This window comes from Canis lupus, chromosome 33, assembly GCF_003254725.2.
Source record: "Canis lupus dingo isolate Sandy chromosome 33, ASM325472v2, whole genome shotgun sequence".
Classification (NCBI taxonomy): Eukaryota; Metazoa; Chordata; class Mammalia; order Carnivora; family Canidae; genus Canis; species Canis lupus.
This window is the reverse complement of record NC_064275.1, coordinates 8,785,779-8,811,865: the sequence shown is the minus strand read 5'-3', so window position 1 is coordinate 8,811,865 and position 26,087 is coordinate 8,785,779. Positions and strand designations below refer to the sequence as shown.

Genomic DNA, 26,087 nt, shown 5'->3' with positions numbered 1-26,087 from the left:
AATTTAAGGTGGATTAGGAATTTAAGTTTCCTTTCTACATGGAACAAGTTTCCTTGCCACCTTGGTTTTCCACATCTGTTTCTCGTTAGCAAATACAAGCTGTTGTTTCTAGGGCTGCAGGAAATTCATATGTGGTCTGAGGCAAATTTTGCAGACTTCTCCTCCCACTAGCTGTTCTACAGTCTTTGGAACCAGAAGAGATTGGTCATCTTTTTCAGGCAGGAAAAGGCCTATGGGTTTCACTTATACAAGCAGAGGAAGTGAAAAATTCGTGCAATAAAGAACTTCTTTACTGAAATAAAGAAGGGTATGGACTCGTGGTACCTGCTGACTAATTGCTCTTCCTGCCATTGTATTTTATCACCAAGATTAACCAGAAGTGATCAGCAATCGCTGCCTCATCTGGTCTAGTAATGGCGATCACAAGCTCAAAGCAGAAGGCAGGCATCCTCTGGACAATTTGGACACCAAAACACTACTGCTATGTAGGAAGGCAGGAGAGTTGGCCCTTCTTATCACAGAAAGGCCAAAACATATTTCCTTGAATAATTATTCCATTATCCACTCTTACTTTGAGCACAGCATAATGCAATGGTTAAGCAAAGCCTAACACAAGATTAGAGAGTTCATTTGGCTTGACCCACCCATAAATTCAATTAAATTGGTGATTCTTAATTTTATTTCCTGTGGAACACTGTTGTTTACTGAAATATTAATAAGTATTACTGGAAAAAATACCTCCTTAGTCAAGCAAGTATCCAAAAGGCTAAACATGTTTTTCTACTATGTGATTTTTCAGATGTTTTAATGTGGCTATTCCCATTTTGATTATTTTAAACTTAGTATTCTAAATTCACTTTAAGGCATCATGGCTTGATGGAAAGAGCCTGAGTTTTATATCTCTGTCAATGTCTAGCTTTGCAACATTAAACAGACGCTAATCCTCAATTTCCCCGTTGTAAAATGATGTTATAAGATTTTACACTTTTGTCGTAAGAAATACAAGAAAGAATTAGTAATGTGGGTATCACTCAATACATGGAACCCATTGTTTTCTTCCCTTATAAGTGTTATTTTAAATAGGATGCAAATGACAGGTTGTGTAACACTGACTTATATTCAGTTTCCCATGAGTGCTTAGTTCACTATAAGACAGTGTCAAGTCACGGAGTTTCTGGTGCCATAAACCTAATCTTTCCTTGATTGTGCCTTTATCATTAAAGACTTCTCAGAGGCTAAACCTTATATGCTACCATCTTCCCAAAAAGGGAGGTAGTTCCAAAGGTATTTGTCAGTCACAAAGGCCAAAGGCATTTATCCAGATATTTAATTTAAGCCAAATAATTCTGTGATACTCTAAACGTCAACTATGGTTTGAATTTCATTCTGGGAAGAGCACCAGTGGGGTATAAGTCTGTTCCTTGCTATCAGCTTAGATAGCCAAGAGTTAACTACCTTTAACATTAAATTGTGTCCCTTTAAATTTAAAACGAATTAGACCATGGCAGTTCCCTTGGCCCAAGGATAAATGCCATGGAAATTAAAGAAAATAGTTCTAATGTCATGAAACAGCAAAGGTCAGATAGGGTGAGATGATTACTTTCATCATTATTAACATTACTTTGCATTTAGATAGAGCCTCTCCTTTGCCAGACTCATTCTCATTCTATCCCATTGCTTAGTATCTGAGCAGCTTGTGGAGCTCCTGATGACATCAAAGGTGATCCTGATGTGGAAGAGAAGCCACAAGTCAAGAGGGGAGTGAGCAATTAACCTTCATGCTTTATTTGCTCACTCTGGTCTTCTGCAAATGACCTACAAAAATGGGCTTACTTGAAAATAATACCCATTAAAGCCTCTCTTGGGACTTCGGAGTTATATCTAGATCTTAGATTTTTTTTTTAAACAGATTTTACATTGCAACAATATGTGTGTGCGTGCATGTGCATGTACATTTGGAAAGTCTGGATATTTGTTATCTAATCCAGACAGTACAAAAAGTGCTAACATGTATAAGGACAAATACAAATTAAAAATAGAAGGTCTAATTCTCCATGTTTAAAATAAGGGAGGAAATTTCTCCTTCCTTTTTCTTAAATCATTTACATCAGAGAACTTGTAATTCTAAGTACTTTCTCATCTCCTTAAGACATGTATAAATCCTTTAAAAACTAGATAGGCCTTCTGTCAGCTTTATAACCCAGCAATTTTTTTTTTTTTCGAGGATCTGGAAACCATCTCTTGGAAAGGTAAACCTCCAGGAAAGTAGCACCCCTCTGTCACGGGTTCCTTGGGAGGGTAGGAGCCTAACTTCTGAGGGAGCGTGGCTCCAAATTACAAAAGTATTTCCTTTTGTAAACATACAAGTTTATTTTTCCTCTAGATAAAGTCAATATGCTAACACAGATGGTCATCCCAATTACCAGGTATATTTAGAATGAACTATATGTGACAAATGGTGCTGTCAAGTCCTCTTATTTGAGGACAAGTTATTGTTTATCTTGAAAACATATGTAATGGGTTGCATCTGCTTAGCTATGTAAGAGTAAGATTTCTTTCTGTCTTTATAATCTCTTGATGGATTGATTATGATAAGCCTCACATTCTGCTTTAATGCTCACTCAATGATAAGTGCTTTCATCTCTACTCTCCTGGTGGAGAGCATTTCCAAATTGGGAGATGGGTTTGTTTTTAATTTTATTCCCCTAACGCATGACTATGCTTTTAATTAGAATAATGGACTAAAGAAAATAATAGTATATACCATGTCAGTTGTTCCTAACCATAAATGTGAATTAGCCTTATCTGCAGGGCTTAAAATACCGACTCCCAGCACCACTATTACAGATTTGGACACTACATATTTGGGGTAAAACAGTAGAGTTAACAGTTTTGGGGAGTTTTAACAACTCTCCCAGATGATTTTGATGCAGGTGGTCGGTGGGCACCATTACAAATAAATGTTTTAACATAATTTTTAAATTTCCCATATGAAAAATACTTCTCTATCCTATCCTAGTCACTTCCTGGTTCATTTACATATTTGATTTACCTTTACAAATAAGTAAGTACAACATCAGATAGATCCTCTCTGCTGAGCAATCTTTCTACATTTGGCCTCCTTTTCCACACATAACAGGGGAAGGCTTGACTACCCTCCCCAGGACCTGACCAGACCCCTGGGCCCTCATTCTCCTGAGGGCCTCTGCCTCCCTTGTCACAATGAGCGTCCCTCAACTTCTCTGCCTATGTCTTATTTCTCCCTCTCTCTGAAATCAAAGAAAGAGCTATCAGTTTTTGGAGGTTAGCACCTCCACCTCTGCCTTTGCTCTCCTCCATCTTTTCTTTCCTCATCACATCAAGTTTTTCTTTATTGGTATTCCCAATCTCTGAATACTTTCCCTTTATTCACGTATACCAAATTGTCTCTAATTCTCTAATCCGTAAATTCTCTCTTCTCATTTAAACTGCTGGCACAGGTTGCTCCTCTTTCCTTCACTACCAACCATATCTAAAGTAGTAGTCTGTTTTCCCACCTTCTATTTTCCTGTCCCCTTCCCTCATTACTTACTCAGCGTTCAGGGATTTAGCCCCTACACAACTATTTTCTGTTTCAACCTCTCTCCCCAGACCAAGATCCATACTGGATAGAGACTGCCATTATAAATTCTAGAAGCTCCTCAAATTCACTTTTTCCAAACCCAAAGTTTCTTTCTAAAACATGCAAGTGCACTATACTTTTGGTGTCAGTTGGCAGTATCGCTATCCAGTTATCCGAGTTCAAAAAATCATCTAAGACATGGTCATCATCTACTCTTTCACCTCCCCAGCTGAACAAATTCTCCAGCTCTGTTGTGTCCACCACAAAAAATATCTCTTAAGAACGGTCTCCTTTTGCTGCTCCCACTGACACTGCTTTCATCACATTTCTCTCTGCCTCTGGTTTCTTCTAACTCGAATCTATCTTTCGCTTTCCCCAATGTTGGCTTTCTAAAATAAAACATGACCAGGTCAGATCCTTAAAAGAATATGTTTAATAGGACACAATGGCTCTTTGTTGCCTACAAAATAAAGACAAAATACTTCACACAAATAACTCACAAAATCTTCCTGGCAAAACAACTGAACCTGAATTTACTCAAGCCTCTTACCCTAATTAGTTTACAGAGTATACAGGAAAAGAGGAACATGTTAAAGGACACATCAGAGCTGCATCAGCCAGATTCAAAGGTAGAATTCCACAAAACAAATGACCATATTACTTAAAAATATGAGGAGTATTTTAGAAAAGCAAGGGACAGAGATAAACTGTTATAAATTAAAATAGACTGACACATGTCAGTCTAACAAATGCATCATGTGGATGTTTTAGAGGCAACTTGGCTGAGTATTAGATGATGTATTAAAGAATTACCATTAAGTTTATTAGATATATACATGAAGTGTAAATATTTTAAGTATTTTTCCATCAGATACACATTCTGAAGCATGAATAATGAATTTACTTTAAATTATTCCAGAGAGGGGGGTGATGATAAGAAGAGAGAGATGAAGCAAAATGTATGTGCTGAAAACTGATGAAGCTGGATGATCAGTACAAATGCTTGTTTTACTAGTCTCTACTTTTAGATATATTTGAATTTTCCATAACAAAAAAAAAATTCTTAACCCTCCTTTGTGGTATCAAAATCATTAAAACCCTGCCTTAGAACACCTGGCTCGACTTACCTTTAGACATTTCCCCATCCTGACCTCCGGGTCATACTTAACCTGCCAAGCACTTGTGTGCTAGGTTGGGCTCCTGAATACATTCCTAAATACTTGGATCTTTATTCTGGAGCAATCCATATTACCTTTCTTCAGGTGAATTAGAAATCCCACATCAACACCATAATTACCTACGGAATACTCTGTACAAGTGTGTTGTTGCTCTGGTATGCTCTGAACAAAGGAGTACCGGCAGGTTTGAAAATGTAAAACATGACAAAGTATATCAATTTGCATGACAAACTTGGAAAAGTGGTTTCAGATTGTCTAATCTTTATTTTGTAAATGTTTAACTGTGATTCTATAACTTTAGCTGATATAAAATGATGAATACTTAAATGAAACATTGAATTACTTCTCATTGAGTGCATATTTTAGGAACCTGTAGGACATGCCCATCAATGTGGTGAAAAACTCCTGTCACAATATTGATGGTTGCCATGCCATACATTCTCAAGTTGACCTGTGTACTTTTGTAATGACCGACATGCCATTGAAATAATATTTTTGAGTATACACAATATTTCACAATTATTTTCTCAAGTATTATTCCTAAGTAAATCTATTAGCATATAGGGCAGTTTTGAAAGTCCGAATTAACTTATGAGGAAGAAAAGGGCATCAATTAGGCAAATTTTGATGAAATTAGCCTCTACCAATTCTATCACCCAATAGCCAATATTTTTCACATTTGTGAGCAGCCATTATAATAATATTAACTATGATGAACACTTTGTATGCTAATGTGGATATAAATTACAACTCCAGAAAAATGTCTTTTGTCATTTGCCATTTGTTAATATCCACTTAATGTAGATGGATATCCCCTCCCTCCATTTTCCATATGTATTCAAGTGCCTTACTATTCAAACACAATCACTCTTTCCAGATACAATTAGAGAAAAGACTAGGTTCAGACTTACCAGGAAATCTACTGTGGAGGTTGGCATCACAGTTGTAGCCATTAAACTGAGCAGACCCCAGAAGCACTCCAATTGTTAGAAGCAACAGCAACCATATTCGTTCCATTGCAAAACCTAGAAAAGAGTTCTTATCATGTGTACATCATCAGCCTTCACTCTTTCTTGCTGGAAAGACTGAGGCTGATCTGAACTCACTGTTGGGTGGGCTGGCAGGCTGCATCCATGCAGGCAAAGCTCATTTAAAGCCTAAGGATTATGAGAAATAATTATCAGCAACAAGACAGAAGTTTCAGTTATGATATTTGAAAATTATTTCCATTCTTTGGCATCAGTTTGGTAAGGGTGACAAATCCAGACTTTTGTAGTGGAAGAACTAAATGAAAGTCATAAAATTTGCAAAGAAAGTGTATTATAAATAAGAAGAACTCAAACCAAATATTTACCATATTAGAACAGCATAGCTAGACAAACTGACCAATGTAGAGACAACTCTATACTTTAAAATACCAATATCTGTAAATTAAGAGGGATTTAACACTTGATACTTGATTCTCAAAGAATTTTCCATAGTCTATATGGCTTAATAATGTCAGGAAAAATTTTCCCTTATCAAATAAATTCCAGACTAGTGCTACTTCTCAAAATCAGTAGTTTGTATATATTTTGTTGTTGTTGTTTTCAGGAAACACAGGGATAAAGCAAAAGGAAGAATAGAAAAATACTATGTGTGGACTTACATCATGATTCCACCAATGACTCTTCATTGGTGGGTAAAATAGGACTGATACAGATAAATGAACACCGTGCATTCTTAGGCGAAAGTAACGGAAAACGATTTTTTATGTTGTCATCATGTGTTGAACAAATAAATATGAACTGACTTTGATAATTAAACACCAGTCAGTCTGGTGCTTAATATTTTTTTCTCCTGGATGCCCCATTTTTGGCCAGATCTTCCAGAGCACCCAACTGAGGCTCAGGGCAGTTTGTGCACTGAAAAAAATCTTTTGGGTTGGTGGTTTTGGTCTGTGTGCAAAAAGCAAAAAGAAAATAAAACTGTAAATGGTTTGCTCAAATAATTTAGTGCATTTTAAAAGCTTGGGGTTTGGGGGGTGATATTTTAGCTGCCCTTAAAGATCTGCCCTTAGATGATTAATCAAGTCTTTAGCAAAAGGAAGGAAATACATCTTGCTTTTTTGAACCATCATTTTAGTATAACAAGTTTATGGTGAACAAAGTCACTTTGGTAAGGATGTGGGAAAGGAAGGCATGAGTTTACTCTTAAAAATAGATTGAAAAATATTAATTCAACAGGAGCTTCCTTCCTTCAGCATTATAGCATACTACTCAGGCACCAACCTCATGACTTTTAGGAGAACAGCCATATGTCTGGTTACTTCTAATTCCCTAAGACATTGGGTCAACTAAAAGTTCACACAAATGGCTGACCCAGACCCTGGGCTCTCTTGGCCCCATCTATAAATACCATCATTGTCTAGCTCCTCAAGACATTTCAAAGAAGTATTAAGTGTTAAGAAAGCCTTGCTCTTTTGGAGTCTTGGAAATATTGGTAGGAAAGAGAGCAACTTGTTTCTGAGCAGTACATCCTATCCCGCACAAACTTAGATATGCCCTGCCATGCCCTTCTCAGGATGGGTCCCCATGATTCCCACAAGGCATTGGAGACTCTAGACTCACATTGTTGTCTTCTAATCTAGAAAAATCTTCCATCTCTTGGGATTCAGGGAGTCAGGAATTTTCATCAATGAATGATTTTTATTCTGAAACACTTTCTAGCTTTTATATTCTTTCACAGAAGAAAAATAACACTTACCGAGTGGACACTATTTACAAAGAAGGCACTGTGAGCCAGATCATTTGCTATTATTTCTCATTCATATGTCTTAAAATAATTGGATGAGACTGGAATTATTACTCCATGTGCAGAGAGGGACAAATAAGTCTCAGGAAGTTTAAGTAGCATAGAAAATAAGTGGAGAAACCAGAATTCAACTCCAGGTCTTTCTGGTAATGTTTACTGCACACACTACCTATCATCTATTATTAAATAAATTATTTTGGTTGCTATTTACCATCAGTTGCTTTTCTTTAAATTTATTAATTATTAGATTTTTTGAGAGAGAGAGAAAGCATGAGCAGGGAGAGGGGCAAAAGGAGAGGGAGAAAGAATCTTAAGCAAGCTTCACCCCAACATGGAGCCCAACACAGGGTTTATTTTATCACCCTGAGATCATGACCTGAGCTGAAGAGTCCAGCCCTTAACCAACCGAGCTACCCAGGTACCCTATGAATTAATAGATCTTTAATAGATCTTTTCATCTGAAATGAATAAACAAATTCTTATATAGTTGATGCAATCTGATTAAAAGATGTATTTTATAATATGGGCATTATGAGGGAGAAAATTATTTTTTAAAAATAGAGAAAAGGCCCTAATTGGGAAAACTGTGAGAATTATTACTATAGACTAAATAGGACACATCCATGTTTAGCAAAAATGGATGACAAATTCATGCTATTTGAAACAGCCTACCAATAGAGGTGGCAAAGTCTTAGCTTTACAACTTTTTAAAATTTTATTATCTATTTTTTAAATTTTAAGCTTTACAACTTTTAGATCAGATTTGAGGTTCTCCAAAAGAGGTAGCCTCTCTCCCCTACAGTTTAAATAAGACTCACAGTACTGTTGTGAAGATTAAAACTCCTAATAAATATTTTTGATGAAATAATTTTTGATCATATTGGCATATATGGACTCAACCCTTCCCTAATAATTCTCTAGATTTGTTATTTGAAAATCAAGATGATGGTCACAATACTATAAACTATAGGTGCATAAAAACCATAGCATAGTCTGGACATACAGAAGACACTGAAATATCAGTTTCAGGGTCACCACATATTGATGTGAAAGTTGTACTTTAACAGGTAGATCCAATAAAAACAGTGACAGGGCTTGTGCTTTGGCTAAGCCACATGCTCCAGAGCTAGATTGCTCAACATAAAGATGTTCCGTGAGCTACTGGAAGCTCTGATTAGTTGAATGACATTATTCTATTTATAATGGCATTTGTACTGATCTGTGTGTTAATATTAAGGTACATTAAGCCGGAGATTTTGAAAGGACATCTACATCTCCTGTTTAGGTATCCACATTTTGATCCCTAAAAGACTTATCAAGAGAGACTTATCATTGAGAGACTATAGTCCAACTGCACATTAAAACAAAATGATGTACTATTAACTTGTAACCTTCCCACCCTCAATCCCATCTCATCATTTCCTCTGCACACAGTAACCCTGGACATCACCAACTCACAGAAGCAAGCTTAGTAATGCTGTCTTGCCACAGTTCCTAAAGTTCTTTCCTGAAATGGTATTACCTGATATTTGGGACTATTTTGAGATACATTCAAATAGTAACTTTGAGTACTCAAATAGTATCTTTACATTCATTAAAGCATAAGGTCCTGTTTGCTCAGGCTCCCTGGCTCCTAGACGAGTATAATTCTATGGTATGGCAAGTATAATTCTGTACCCCAGTCCTCTGCCTAAAAAAGCTTAGTTGAGCTTCACATCACAAAGTAGAACCTGATTCCTATCATCCACTCTGATGTGACATATGGTGCTTGCTGTCCCATCATGGCTCCAACAAACTGCTTGAGCAAAGGCATTTCCCATCTTCTCCACCATAACTAAATGCAGCAACCAATGCCCCAACATTGGTGATGACAACGGTGTGCAGGACTGCCTAACACAGCCAATAATCCAAAACATTAATACTAAGTTCTTAGATAACACAAACCTTGAAGATAAGTGTGCACAAGGTTTTTGTACCTGCTTCTTAGCTTAGTATCTTCATAAATTTAAATTGTGGGGATAAAAGAGGGAGAGGAGAATTACACGAACAACACTGAATTTTAAGAAATTTAGAGGTGTTAATTTTAAAAAAGAGACACTCGTATCTTTTAAGCTGGTATTAATAGGCTCTGTGTTGTATACATAACAATACAAAGGAAATCATGGGCTGAGTGATTTGCTGTCAAATATATCCATATTTCTCTATTAATTTTTCTTTTTAGAATGGTATCTTCTTCCAAAATAGAAATTCTGATTTATTTGCTTAAGATTGACCATGAGTCAGAAAAATGTAATTTCATTTTCAGTTCTCATTCAATTTTCTAATGTTTATAACAGTGTTTATAAGCTCTGTCATAAACACTGTTCTCTAATTTTGCATATTCAATTATCATTTTTTGACCTTCTTTTCATTGAGATCTGCCATGTGCCAGGAACTGTGCTGTATTTAATATTGAACTACTAACACAATTTTTTTTTTTTTAACCCATGTTACAAATGTAGAAACTGGAGCCTAAGGTTTTTCATTGACTTGCTCAGGGTCACAGATCTAGTAAATGACAGAGTAGAATTCAAAACCAAGCTTTACCCTTGGAATTATTACACTGTTCTGTCTGATTTTACTGGTTTGTCAAATAAATAAAATTAATGCTCTGATAATTTTCAGAAAGTAAATTATATTAATAACATGCATAACATAATGGCTTGAACTAAACAGTTCTGATGATTGAGGCAAAAAATACCTTTAATATCTACATAATTGCCATGACTATTTCACCTAGGCAATGAATGCCTTTAGGATATTATTTTTTTCACGGATTGACTTAATGATAATACAGTGAGTTTTAAGGACTGATTATATGCCACAATGTTTTTTCAAGCACTTTATATATATTATCTAATCCTGAGATAGGTAATTTTTTTGTCTCATTCTGGGGATAAAAAACTATGGCACAGAAATGTTAAGTAACTTGCCCAAGGTTAAACAGATAACAATCACATGGTATTTCCTTCTAGAAAGCAATCCTATGCTACTCCGAAGGAAAAATGGCAATTACTTAGTAAATTTGATCAAGATAGATCTATTTCTGCATTCATTTATTAAATATTACTCAATGTTTACATATGCCTGGTACTATCCAGAGAGGAAGACTGCAGAAAATTTCTTGTCTGCCTAGAACTTACATTCTACTAAGGGAAGTCAGAAGAAAACAATGTGCGTAAGTAAAATACAGAGTGTATTTGTGATAAGGACTATGGAGAAAAATAGAGCAAAAAGAATGATAGGAAGTCCTAGGGTAGAAGGATGGGAGTATTGAAATTTTAAATGGGGTTGTCAGGGATATATCAACAACATGTATAAATGAAAAAACTACTTTAGTTATGAACTGCCAGGTCTAACTCTTTTTAACTTGTACTTCACTTTTTTGTACACTGTTTAGGCATTTCCCAAGTAAAACAGACTTTTAGTGCATAAATTATTCTCTGGGAAAAACATGGACATTTAGAACAAGCACATTAACCTTTTCAAATGAATAAAAGTGGCCCTTAGTGCCTGAGAAAAGTAATTTATTAAATAGCACCCCTGTGACCTGAGAAAAAGTGAACGTATTCAAAGTGCTTTTATCTACTCTCAAGAAGTAACTTTTACAGAAACAAATGGGTTCAACCATTTGTCAGTTTTGTATTTCCTTAATTTTATTGCATTCATGTAGACCATCTGTATGATACTGTTCTAGTTGAGAAGAAAAATGGAAAATTCAAAAACCATCTTTTCAAATGTTTGTCATGCTAAGACTTAGGCATTTTTTCGCTGAAATAAGGCTGATGGTTTCATCCTACAGACTTAAAAAATACGAAATGGGTCTTTGGCATGAGTGATTGCCCGAATTCTCTCATTGTCAGCCCTCCTCCAAATTTATTGGCCAGCTGCTTTGCACAGGCTTCCTGGCTTCTACAGGGGGCATAACCTCATTCCTGGTGCTTCTGTATCACCTGCCCCTCAGAAAAGATCAGAAACAGTTCATTATACTTTAAATGACTGGAAATAGTCTAAAGAGTTCCCAGGAAAGTGGAGGAGAAGAAATATGTGTGTTTTAGCAGAGATCAGTGTTTAAGTTAAAGGAATAAAGCCCTTTGAAGCAACCAACAAGACCCAGGTAAGAGCTGCCGCAAAAAGGCACTGAATTTGTACAGGTAGGCAACTGTCCTGCTCAGTGAAGTCTAAAAAGTGTTACACAGTCTTGCTTCTAGCAAAAGGACATATTAGTTCACCTTCCACAGCCATCAGTTTTAAAGTGCTGGAAACCATGACTGTCTAACAAGAAACAGATTTTCTGATGGGATGTCTAGACTGAAACTCTGTACTCTTTATTTCCATGTTCCACTTGGACATTAAAGGCAACATAGATAATAAAAGGAAAGGTAAAAAAATAAAACTTCCATCAGAAATATCCATTATGATGTACATATACATTCTTTAACAAAGAGTGTCCTTGTCTTGCTAAACAAAGAATAAAATGTACCATGTAGTTTCAGAATAATGCCTCCAAGAAGGAAATATGTTTAGCCATCAAGAAGATACCCAGAAATTTTATGACTAAAGATGCTGATACATACCATGAGAAAATATGAATGCTCAAGGCTGTTCCTAAGAGAAAAACCCACTCCAATTTTCTCTGACACAGAGTATTCATTCATTTCCCTTTGCCCGCCTTTCTCATTTGTCTTTCTGTTGAGGGTTTTCTTGAGTAATCCATAGAATTTAAATGATCTACAGTGTTTAGCTTAAACATTTATTCTAACATCTTAGTTTTGGGGGTGCTGACAGATTGAACTAAGTCACTCTAAAAGCCTTTTTTAAATAATGCACCAGTTTCATTTTCAAGATATGTGTACATTTTATTCTCCTGAAGCAGCTTTGAAGACATGTTAGTATATAAACTTCCTCTCACTTTTCATGAAGTACAGTGATAACAAATTAATAGTAAAATGATAATTTATTTATTTTAAATGCCCATTTCCCTGTAATTAACTAAACAATTGGCAATGAGTATGATTATTTCCAAATGAAAATGTTTCTTTCTTAATGGGGATAATATACAAAATATTTATGAAAGGACACAACATAAGAACCAGCCAATCAGAAGTAACACCATACTGACATATTTTGGCTGAATATCAACACACGTCTAAAAAATCAAAAGTATTTGCATGGGTACCAGTAATGATAATGGCAAGATAACTACATATACTGGTCAACTCTTGCCAAGAATAAGAGAATAAGAATAAGAGCACCCCTACTATTTCAAATTCCTCTTAATTCATTTTTTTATTTATTCATTCCAAACATTTTTATTTTTTTAAGATTTTATTTATTTATTCATGAGAGACACAGAGAGAGAGGCAGAAACATAGGCAGAGGGAGAAGCAGGCTCCAAGCAGGGAGCCTAATGTGAGACTGGATCCCAGGACCCCTGGATCATGCCTTGAGCTGAGGGGTCAAGATGCTCAACCAGTGAGTCACTCAGGTGTCCCTCATTTCACAAATTTTTATTGAGTAGTTTCTATGTTTCAGACTCAGGATATTGGGAATCCAGTGGTGACCAAAACAAGCATGGCCCTTACCCTCAGAGTTTATAGACTGGACTAGAAAAGGAAATAGTAATGTAATAATTGCATACACAAAAAATATATTTGGTAAGTGCTATGAAAGAAAAGGATGCCTCAAGAAAGCAAAACCATAGAACCTATTTTTTTTTTAATTTTTATTTATTTACGATAGTCACAGAGAGAGAGAGAGGCAGAGACACAGGCAGAGGGAGAAGCAGGCTCCATGCACCGGGAGCCCGACATGGGATTCGATCCCGGGTCTCCAGGATCGCACCCTGGGCCAAAGGCAGGCGCCAAACCGCTGCGCCACCCAGGGATCCCAGAACCTAATTTAGATAGGGGGTGCCAAGTAAAGACTTCCTGCAATGTGCCATAGTTGGTAAGAATTGAAGGAATGATTTGACTTAAGTGAAGTCTGTAAAGAGCAGCACTCCAGGTAGAGCTCATTGCGTAACCACAGGTTCTAAAACGTTAAAACAGTTAATATTTTGGGAATCTGAGGGTTTTTAAAAAGATTTAATTTATTTACTTAAGAGAGAGAGTGAGAGTGAACAAGAGAGCACAAACTGGGGGATCAAGGCAGGGGGTGAGGGAGAAGCAGACTCCCCACTGAGCAGGAAGCCTAACGTAGGGCTAAATCTCAGGACCCTGAGATCATGACTTAAGCTGATGGGATATGCTTAAGTGACTGAACCACCTAGGCGCCCCTATTTGGTGGAATTTGAAAGAAGTTCCATGATTCTGAGCAAGGAGGAAAGGGCCAGGAGGTAAGTATAAAGGTAAGGCCAGGAGACAGACCATGGTAAACCATCTTACCTAGATGGAATGGGAAGCCATTGAAGGCCTTTGAGTTGAGGGCAAGGAATGTAATGCCAGGAGTAAAGTAAATAAATTTAAGATATTAATTTGAACAGGAAATAATAGGACTCAATGTTGAATTCTAGGTGCAGCGTGAGTGAGAGAAATCGAGAACTCTCAAGTGTGTGTCTTGGTCAACCAAGTAAATGGTGGCTTTGTATATTGAGATGATAAAAATTTGGAAGAAGTATTTACTGTCATGGCAGCAGGGTGGAGAAGGGACCAAGATATCAGTGGATTAGTCCAAATGCAATGTAACCAAATCTTACGTATCATGAAAGATGGAGCACTAGTAAAAGGCAGTATTTCAATCTTGTTTTAAGTTGCAAAAGCAAGCCTCTATTGGTTATCACAGGTCTTATCTAAATATCATATGTACAGACAGAAGAATTTTGACTATGAATAGTTAACCCCAAAGTAACTAAGTCTTAAACCAGCAGTGACTAAATTTTAAACCAGTTATCTCGAAATGGCAAGATTCAATGTTTCATGCCATAGGCAATAATGGTCTCTTCTGTAATTTAAGTTCACTTGAAAAGAAGTGACAAGAAATTCATTTGGATGTATCTAAGATGCAAACTAATTCTGCATACAAAACCCTGTGTAGAGAAACACGTTATTCTTAAGCTCTTCATGGCTAGTTTTGCTTCTCAAAACTGAATGGATTACTATGTTTGGAAATGAGATCTGTGTAATCAGCCTCATAATCTCAGAAACTGAGGACACCACCAAATCTAACACAGCCTTGAGATTCTAATTAAATCTTGATTCCAATCAGATATTATTTCTCTCATATTTTTGGTTTATATTTTATCAGTCTATCCATTTATTGTTGTGGTGATGGTGATTACTGTATCGTTTGATATTAAATTTTAGACATTTTGATTCTTAATATTTCAACACATATATGAAAAAGACCTTTTTCACATAACCACAATACCATTACTAAGCTGAATAAAATTACAGTTAATTCATAAGAGCATCTGATATGAATTCTATATTTGGAATTCCCCAATTCACTGGAAATATATTTTACAGCTGTTTTTCTCCAATCCAAGATCCAGAAAAAAGAGACTAAAGAGATAATATAACTAAATGCAAAGGTTTATGTATTGTATTTGGGTTGTTATATCCCTTTAGACTCTTGTAATACAGAGACCTCAACTGCTCTGATATCATTTCATGTCCATAAGAATTCTATTGTCATACCAGACCAAAATAATATGAGAAAGTACAAGATTCTGTAAAAATCAGAAATATTAAAAAAAAAATCAGAAATATTTAAAGCTGGAAAAATTCATTCATATATCTTAAAGAGTCAATAAAGACCAAATGTAATCAAATGTTAAAACTATCATTGGAGTTGCAGAGAAAAAAAATTGGGTAATGGGTAACATGAATCTAGAGAATGTTAGAAATGTGGGTTATATGGGCTGGATGACTTATGTGGGCTATAACAACAATGGGACCAAACTCTTCCCTAATTTATCATGTCCTTGTAAAGAAAATAAAGGTATGTTGCATGATGGTTGCAAGTAAGAATCTATCCATTGTCCCAGTCAAAACCTCTGACTAATAAGCAATTGCTGTTAGCTTATAAGATAATGCTTTCTGAGTGGGTTAGTATCTCCTAAATCCAGGAATATGTAGGCATAGAAATATTTAAGATAATCAAAAATTACAGATCATTTCTTTGTGTTAAAGGAACTGATGCATGTTGGTATTCTTTGTAATTAATATGTTAGGGAATTTGACCTATTTAACTAATATTAGTTCTTTTATTCTGACTTAATATGTGTAACTGAGTAAATAATTTAGACTTTTTATGCAAAATTGACATGCTTCCAAGATTATATATATTATTGAGATACTTAAAATATAAAATTGAACGCATTTAAAAATCTATTTTTTATCTTTGAGCATTAGTTGAATACTTAGGATTTTTTATAACAGATAACTCCTATGAACATACTAAACTTCCTCTGATAAAAATTTAATATATCTTATTTCCTTTTCAGTATGTCAATTAACTACTTTTGCATATAAAATCAAATATTATATTACTCAAAGACATTAAAGATTATAAGGTCTGCTAGAACTTACAGATAAAACTTCATAATTTGCGCTTAAAATCTTTAAGAATAACTAGGTTTGACCATTTGTAACTCAAATTGAATGTTAATCTTTAAACACCTCAGAATATATTTTTCAATTATTCAATATACAGCAACAGAAAAAAAAAGCTCACACTAAGCACAAAATAAGCAGTTGTTTTGCTTCAGAAGCCATGTTAGACATAGAATTCAAATCTTTAAACACTAAGTTTATATACCACATATTGAGATGCTTACAACCAGATAATTACAGGGGAACAGAGATCAACTGAAGGAAATCAGTTTGATGTAGTCTGTCTCACATTTACACAGTCATAAATCAATTCATTGACTGGAATAACAGAAGATTAAAAATATTATTTAAATTAATTGCATTTTTCTCTCTTTTTTCCCCAAGATTATATAGTGGGATTTGTTGATGATAAATTCCAGTTTGATGTGACTTCACTAAATGCTCAGAATATGCATTTCTGAATATATGTTTCAGTCCTCAAAAAGTTTTTAATCAGAGGGGAAACATTTTAGCTTCAAATAATTACATCAACAATATGAAAACTTCTAGAAGTTAATTTAGAATAATTTTTTATGACCTTGGGATAATGAAAAATTTCTTAGAAAAAAAATTGCTTTACCATCAGAAATTATAGGCTAGGCCTACCCACAACTTCCTTCTAGAGACTCACTGAGATATTTTTGTTTCCACGTTGCCTATTAATTCATATAATGCAACATTATGTAGCATATGCTAGCATACTTCTGATTAAATACAACCATAGCTTTGGGCTCTGGTTCTCGTTCTATCACTAATTTTCTGTGTGGTCCTGGAGAAGTCACATAATGTGTCTTACTCTCAGTTAGCTCATGTGCGCAGGGAAGTATTTGACGGGAAGAGGACTAAGAGGACTTCCAGTATCAAAAGCCAAAGAAACCATGTTTTAAGAACTGGAGGAGAAAATTGTGATAAATTCATCAGGTCCTTCTTTCTAAAATCACCTCCCTTATCAGAATTTAGGCTTTACAAAATTAGGAGGTGTTAGATATCTGCTGCCTTCCTGCTGTCTCCACATCAACTGATGGGGTATCAGAACACCCTCGTATCTATCTCTTGTCATTTTATAAGAAATAAAAATCAGAAGGAGCCTCGCAGATTAATCTCAATGTTGTTAAGGGAAAGCATTAACCCTTCTACTTTTGGACCTCTCTGTCCTTCTTCTGGTAAAGTAAAATTATATTAAAAAAATAAATAAGTTGTAATCGGTTTTATACTTTTATTTGTTCCTCCTAGCATCTACATTTTTGTTTCTCAAAGGTCTCAAAGGCTTTCAGGAAGCAATAATCACAAAATAAAATAGGCTGCTGATAATTTATAATAGCACTTTGTTCTTTCTGCCTCAAATACATTTTCAACCCTGTTCTCATTAATGTTCATTTTTTTATTATTATTTGTTGAGCTATTTGGGAGAATGTAATATTAACCTTCATGACATCACTCTGAGGAGTACATTGAAACAACAGAGCTGCCTTTGTTTTCTAAGATGTGGAAATTGATGCCAAGTGGCTAAATGATTTTCCCAGGTAATGCATGCTTATTATAGATAACACAAAAGAACATAACTAAAAGCAGCTCCTGAAGTAACAATTTCTAATATTTTTAAGTTAGATGTTTGATAACAAAATCACATACGCAAAATATGATACTTTGACCATGATAAAGTAAGATCAACAAAAGTTTTAGCCAATCAGATCAAGTAGAATATATACATAAAAGCTTTAGTTAAGAATCAGTGTTGAAATCAGGGATAATCTAAAATTTAAATCCTCATACGTGAACATTGCAGTTAGTTCCATATTAATTGTTCCTATTTTATAAATTAAAAAGACCACTCATAGATCACTGGAGGTGGTCACTATATTAAATCCTTACTCTGAAAATCAGTAATTAAAAGGAAAGAATTAAACATTAGTCCTGATTTCCAAGTAGCAGCTGTATTTCTGTTTTAAAATGATTTCTTACCAAAAAAGTGTGTGTTTGTGTGTGTGTGTAAGAACTATGGCAAAACATTAAAGCTTATGCTATTCTTTTTATCTCTTTTATATTATAAATTTATCATAACAAAAACTCAAAATCAAGTGACCTGCACCTAATTTATTCTAACTGAAGTAATTTAGATAACCCACTTTGCCTCTCATGTACTCTCCTGTCATCTATAAAGTAAGGACTTGTACAATATAACTGACTAAATAATTATAATTAGGTTACAGAGGTTTTGAAAAATATTTCACCCTTTTTCTAGTAGCATTACAGAAAAGCAGAATTTATTTATAGGATCAAACTCAATGATGTCAAGACATTGAAGAATGAAGAGTTCTGAAGGGGAGGATAGTTATCACTTCTTAAGAAGAGAGCTTATGAGCTTTTGTGTCTTCAATGAGATGAACACAATTCTAACAAAATCACAGCCCTTGCAATAGCCAGTGCTAGGAATATAAGATATAACTCTAGTTATAGCATTTTAGCTTCTGTCTCATAAACCAAAATGGTTCTGGGATCCAAAGCACCAGGCAAGCTGTAGAGATGCCTGCGGGCCACATAGGTAAGGTCCTTATTGTGGATCCTAGTCAACAAGTGAGTGGGAAACAGGTGAACAGAAAGAAGAAGGCAAGCAGAAGGATTACAGATAATGTTGTATCATAGCTAGTAAATCAAGGTCTTTGGTAAAATTAAACATAATTCCTTATGACATGGAGATCCCACTTCTTCAGGAGAGTTTATCTCACACTACTGTGGTAAATATTCCATCAAGACCAGTTTGAAAACTGAGGCTCATCATAACAAAAATGTCTCTGACCCAAAGATTGACACAAAAGATGTCACCCAGTAATACATAATTAATTGCCAAATAAATTTCAATGAGTGTTTCAGTCCATTCATTGGGTGACTCAAAAAAAGGATAAAATATAAATGAGAAGAAGAAATTAGGTCTCATAAAATAGTCTCATTTTTGTGATATTTGAAAATTTAAATAAAATAATCCTCTTCACTAAACACAAATCTTCACTGAACAACAACAACAAATATGCTTTGTTTTCAAACTATCTAAACCTCCTGAGAGTTTCAGCGATACTCTTAGGAGGATGCTACAGTCCACAGACCCTGTAGAAAATCATGAGTTTAGATTAGAAGAATCTTTTTAAAATAAATATTGTGCTAGGATATTAGTTTAGTGGGTTCAGGAACAGCATTTTTCATGAGATAGAGTAGGATGGGATAGTATAGGATGGAATAGAATGGAATAGGGTAAAATGGAATATTTTTGTAAAATGTATATATACTATGTACATGTGTTTGGATTAGTATATATTAGATTACAATGTAAAATATCTGACTGTGAGTCATACTGGAAAGTCTGAAATCCAGTGATTCAGAACAAGATAGCAACATGGTGCCCATGGGCTGAATATCTCTACCCACAAATATGTTTTGATTGGATTCACAGAAGAAGCAAGTGAAAGGAAAAGAGCATTCCCAGACTGAGCTACCCACAGAAAAATGCTGAGAAAAAATGTTTCCCATGATGTAAGTAAGAACTCAAAGTAGGATTATAGAGTGTGATTGATTATTCGTTTGTTTATATTTTAGGAGGATGTTTATTTTTTAAAGTATGTATTAAGGAAGTAGAGGCAATAAATACTTACTTAAGGAAGTTTGTGAATTGAAGGAGAAAATTAGGAAGGAAATTAAGAGAAAATTTTTCCACAAAGGGAATGCTTTGATGACAGAGAAAAGAAATGAAAAAGAAAATAATCAAGAAGCTGGAGAGAAGACAATTTGTAATGATAGTGTTTTCTTCTTTGCTCACTGGTATGATGTTATAAATAATCCATAGGGTGAGAACTGAACCTTGTTTTCTTTTTTGTTTCCTGACAGATAAAAAAAAATGTCATCCCCTTGCACAGAGCAGGTAATTAATGACTATTTTGTTGAGTTAACAAAGGATTAGGACTGGCATTTTTAGTTACTTTTTACAGAGATGAGCTCTGTCAGTTGCAATCACGGGAACACACTAAATCTCCCATAGCACTTTAGCAAGAAACCCCATTTTTTAAGGCAGTTGTCTAGGATGAGGTGTGTGATCTATAGCTCAAGAACAGAGAATAGGTTACATGAAGATCAAACTCCTTGCCTCACTTTCACTACATCATGCTCATTAGCCACGTTAACCAACCAATCAGAGTCAGGTGGCACAAAATAAGACTGTTGGAAAATGTAAATATCACTGTTCCAAACTCCATGTTCAAGTCTCTAGTTATCTCTCTAGCTAGTGAGACTCATCTGTTCTGTGAATTTTACATAAGAAATCATAGATTAGTTCCTCCTTGTTAGAAAACCAGTTTTTAATAGCATATACTCAAAAATTTTTGAGCAATATGAAGATATATTTACTGGAGAAAAACCAAAAAGAAATCATTGAAAGACCAAATAAGAAATATGAAGATATATTTACTAGAGAGAAACCAAAAAGAAATCACTGAAAGACCAAATAAAAAATGTGAGGTTAATATTTTGTATTCATAGCACAGTTCCCTGAGTTAAAATAAGGAGTTTTAAGAAATACAGATACCCAAATCTCTCTCCTCAGTGATTCTTTTTTAAAAATTATTTATTTATTTATTTATTTATTTATTTATTTATTTATTTATTTATGAGAGAGTGAGGGAGAGAGAGAGAGCAGGAACAGGGGGAGGGCAGAAGGAAAGGGAGAGAATCCTCAAGCAGACTCCCCACTGAACCTGGAACCCAATACAGAGCCCAGGGCAGAGGCCCACATGATGCTCTATCCCAGGACTCTGAGATCACAACCTGAGCTCAAACCAAGAGTCAGCCACTAAGCCTCCCAAGCACTAAAATCACCTCCCTTCCCATTTTCAATGATCTTACTGGACATCCAGGGCTGAGAACCACTGAGAGATAAAAGAACAAGGTTTTACTACAGCTGAGATTTCACTTCTGTCTCTTTTTTTTTTTTTTTTTGTAAGCAGAATTTTTTTTAAGGTTTTTAAAATTTATTTATTCATGAGAGACACAGAGAGAGAAAGAGGCAGAGACACAGGCAGAGAGAGAAGCAGGCCCCATGCAGGGAACCCGACGTGGGATTCGATCCCGGTTCTCCAGGATCAGGCTCTGGGCTGAAGGCAGGCGCTAAACCGCTGGGCCCGGGGTGCCCAGCAGATTTTTTTTTTTTTTAATTCATCGCAGTTCCATAACAGAAATCTGAAAACAGAACCTCTAAGAAAGGACAGTGCTAACTAATGCCACAACATGGCAGCTTAGGCCTGCGAGAGTCAGCCAATCAGAAACATAATGCATTTATGGAACTACAGAAATGAAATTAAGGTTGAGTTTTTATTGCTTTGATACAGTTCTGACCAATAAAGTGAAAGGTATAGAATCAGAAGCAAAACATTGACAGGTAAAGAAGTAGTGATCCTTTTTCCCCACTGGGGGACATTTTCTTCCTGTGGCTCTTCTGTCATCAAATGATGTAGGATTTTGTGTTTCTTTTAATAACCATGACATTTGACATCGCAGTTGATGAGTCCTACAAATAGACCGCCTGATCATGTCATGTCCTTCATCATCTTCAACATCTTTCAGAAGAAAACCCAACTCTATGATGTAGCAAAATAGAACAAAAGAAAGAAAAATCGGGGGATCCCTGGGTGGCTCAGTGGTTTAACACCTGCCTTTAGCCAGTGCCTGATCCTGGAGTCCTGGGATCGAGCCCCACATCAGGCTGCCTGCATGGAGCCTGCTTCTGCCTCTCTGTGTGTGTCTATCACAAATAAAATAAATAAATAAATAAAGACAGCACAAAATAAGAAAATACTTCATTAACATTTAAAAAGAAAAAGAAAGAAAGAAAGAGAGAGAGAGAGAGAGAGAGAGAGAAGAAAGAAAGAAAGAAAGAAAGAAAGAAAGAAAGAAAGAAAGAAAGAAAGAAAGATCCCTGAGATAAGATTCCTACTTACCTAGATTCCTACCAACCTCAGATCTCTCTACTTCCATACCCATTCTACGCACCCTGCACTTATGTTCCCAAAGATGAAAAGGGATTTCACACATTCATTCCTTTGCTCATGTTGCTGCTTCAGTATGGAAAGTTCCTCTTCCCAACTCCACACCCTCTTATCAGGAACATCTCTCCATTCAATCCTTCCGGAGTCAGCTCAAACATAGCTCTTCTTTCAGATATTCCTTTATCAAGACAACACTTCCTGCCCATGGAGTTGACCATTTCCTATTCTATTTCCACCAGAGTCTCTGCACTGTTCTATAATAGCAGTTCTTCAAATGTGCTACGTTGAGATCAAGGTTTATCAGCATCAGCACTATTGACACTTTAGACTAGATAACTATTATAGGATGTCTTAACATCATTGTAGCAGATGTAACAGTATCCTTGGCTTCTCACTACCTGCCAGGAGTACTCTGACTCAAGTCATGACACCCAAGAATATCTCCAGACACTGCCAAATGTCTGGTGGAAGAGGGGGTTCAAAATCGCCCCAGTTGATTCATATGTATATCTTTGTTTTTGAATAAACTTGTAAACTTCATAAAAGCAAGAGTATTATGTTCACCTTTGCATTTAGGACATAGCAAAATGCCAGGTCCACTACAGATTCTCAAGAAATTTTTGTTAAATGAAGAGTTATTTTGTTTTAATAGGGACAATATCATACTACCAAAATATAGAAAATCTAGTATATTAATTTCTAGTCCTGACCAAGATAGTGCTTTACTTTTTAAAGATGATATCATTAATGAAATTAAATTTTCTATTTCAACAAAACATTAATTAAAATCCTTAAATTAACCACTAGAAGTAACTTATGTTGATTTTTATATGATTTTAAAACAAAAGAAAATGAGATTGGTATCTAAGATTACATCTATATGTATATAAAACTCTTGGATTAAAAATTGCTTGAATTAGTTAATTGATTCAGTTTTCTTTTAAAAAATGTTTGTATTTTTTATGTTCTCTAAATAGCTTTAAGTAATTGTTTCACTTTTTAAAAAAAAGTTCACTTAGCACATTTTATGCCTTATAAGTAATTTTTTTCAATTTTTATAAATTAAAAAGCATCAAAATACAATCCCTTGCTAAGTCTCCTTCTCATTCCATTAATATTGATGGCACACATTTCTATGATAGAAATGACAAAGCACAGAATTTTTAGAAACCAGAAATATATTACTTTAATTTGAAGTACTTATTCAAAATAAGTTTCTAAATAGAATCGCTATGCCAGAATTTAAATATATGAGCACAAATGCACATTAAACACAAATACACATAAGTTTTTAAAGTGTATATATTCCATGGTAATCATTTTAAGTCTCTAAAAGATTAGTATTTTATATTATTCAATTATTTTAACTTCTTATATCCAAATTATGATAAATTACATTTGAAATAGAAAGCTAAGCAAAAGTTCTTTCTAATTTCAAGTTAAATCTTATCTAAAAAATTGTTTAATTTGAAAGTAAAATTCATATAATTTACAGAAGGTTTATATTCAGTGGTTAAAGGATGGTATGTCTAACTGAGAGACAGTTTAGTTATATGAGCTCTGGTTATTTATTAGTTAAGCATATTTGAGCAAATATACTTTAAATTCTAACATAGGACACTAACTGGTCTTCATTTTTTCTTACTCTTCCTAATGATGCAGTTTCACATTAAATGCCTATAGCCTTAGTGAAAATTTTAAGTTAACTTCATTTTACAGAGAATCTGAACTTTATAAACAAATAAAGCCATTGACATTTTCATTTAACCTCAAGTATCTTTAACAAACTAAAAAAATACCTTTTGTATTTAGCATCTGGATCTTTTACATATATAGCAATAGAAATAACAAAACTGCCGTATTAATCTAACTTTAACTCTGCTCTTTTTAAGACATAGCAGCTTTTTATTTTCCCTCAAATTTGGCATTATAATATTTCCTAATGTTCTTGTTATGTTTTAAAAATCCATAAATATCCAGGCATGTAATTCTGGATTTTTTAAAATATTTCTTCATGTATTAGTATATCTTATTGTGAGTTCTAGAAAATTACTACTTTAAACTAGGGGTCAGTGAACTATATATGGCCTGCCGGCTTAATTCTATCCATCAGCTATTTTTGTATGGACCATAAGCGAAAGCAGTTTTCACATTTTTTAATGGTTGAAAAAAGTAAATTAAAAAAAAAAGAATAACATTTCATGAAGAGGGAAAATTAATGAAATTCGTGTTTCAGTGTCTATAAGTGAAGTTATTGGAACACAGTTACACTCATTTGTGTGCATATTTCTATGGCTGCTTTTGAACTACAATGACAGCTTTAAGATGTCATGACAAAGACTCACAAAGATTAAAAATATTTACTTTGTGGGTCTTTGCAGAAAAGTTCGCCAATACTGCTTTAAACAATTAGTATGTAGCCCTACATAAAATAATATGCAAATCTGGGGGACAGGACACAATGTGTTTATAGGAGATTTCTTTCAGCCAATCTGAAACATTGGTCATTAGTAATAAAATACTTATGATATTCATCCAATATTTGAAAAAGTATTATTGAACTGGTCAAATCAATCATTTATGTTTTTGAGGTATACTTTACTTTAGCACATCATTGAAGTCTTGAGAGTTTGGAATTCCTATAATTCCCCACTCAAAATCAACGCAGATGTCTAGTAACAATCAGCAATGACTCTGGATCTATGAAACTCAGCCTAATATTTACTTCATCATGTCTTGGTAAAGCTGTTATGCCCGGTTTCTAGTTACAACATTTTGTAATGAAGACAAAACACAGCAAACCAGATCAAGCTGAATTTATAGTCTTGACCCAGTTTACATTTCAGCTTAAACACAGAAGGAGGAAAAAGCACAAATTTGGTAAATTAACCAAAAAATTGAATTCCTTGCAAGCAAACACTACTAATAGGTATTTAAATGATACAAAAGATTATCATCCTCTACTAATGATCTTAATGCTATTCAAGCTATTGAAAAAGCTACAAAAACATAAATCTTCAGTAATTCACTGTTTGATGTCATGACTAAATGGATTATAATCTGAGCATCCGCTTATGGTTCAAAAGTTACCTTCAAAATAAGATTTCCTAGCAGAAAAATCTGAATTTTTTTTATCCTCTGGATCATTATCATAGGGCTTTTTAAAAGGAGGGGGAAAGCTTTAAATGTCTTGAAAGGAATGTAGAATTTGTTGCAATATCTAGCATCATCTTGTTATTATATTATGTGAGGCTATTAAAAAATAACAATTACTATATTTTATTTTGAGGACATTGCTGAAAATCTCTAAAATGAAAGTACATACAGTATACTTATAGATTTTTATATTTAGCCAAGTATTATAGTAGTCTGTAAGGAAAAATAAAAAAACCACTTAGGTACATTTAAAACTGTATGACCAGGAGCGATATTTAAATAATAGCTCTGATATGTGTCTCATAAGATAAAGCTAGTGACTAGAAAATGAAATAATAAATATTCTATTATATATTAACATAAATATTTGATTTTTAACTAAATTCAACTCCTTTGCTGTTGCTAACAAAGTTGTTTAAGCTGACAACTTAAACAGAATGGTTTTTCCTTGACCTCTAAAATGAATCATAAGAAGCCAGTTCCCAGTAGCAAAACAAATAATATCATATTCCTGAGAACTAAAAAATTATTTCAAATACATGAGCCTAAGAAGTGAGGTGTCTTCCTTAACATGAAAAACAACTGGTCTTACCAAAGGCAGTCTTGGAATGGAAAGAGACTTAGAGATCATCCAAGATATGGATAGAAATCACCATGTTTCTTTCCAGGTTACATGAGTTCCATGTGGATTATAACAATA

The 26,087-nt window shown here is 34.6% G+C and overlaps 1 protein-coding gene across 15 annotated transcripts in view; it reads right to left on the bottom strand.

Moving 5' to 3' along the window:
* The window catches only part of ZPLD1 (zona pellucida like domain containing 1), an 80,337-nt gene that overhangs the window by 38,299 nt on the left and 15,951 nt on the right, over positions 1-26,087 (bottom strand). For 10 of the 15 annotated variants that reach the window (XR_004811658.2, XM_025478579.3, XM_035710040.2 and 7 more), the window contains 2 exons: positions 5,886-5,936; positions 5,691-5,804 (listed from right to left, as the gene is read on the bottom strand). The exons of 1 other annotated variant lie outside the window; for it this stretch is intronic. Coding sequence is in view for 13 of the 14 variants with exons in the window: in XM_025478579.3 (XP_025334364.1) it covers positions 5,691-5,804; positions 5,886-5,910 (139 nt within the window). In the remaining variant the exon portion in view is untranslated. The remainder of the gene's footprint in view (positions 1-5,690; positions 5,805-5,885; positions 5,937-26,087) is intronic. 4 more of the 15 variants (XM_035710048.2, XM_035710049.2, XM_035710050.2 and 1 more) reach the window with 1 other exon arrangement.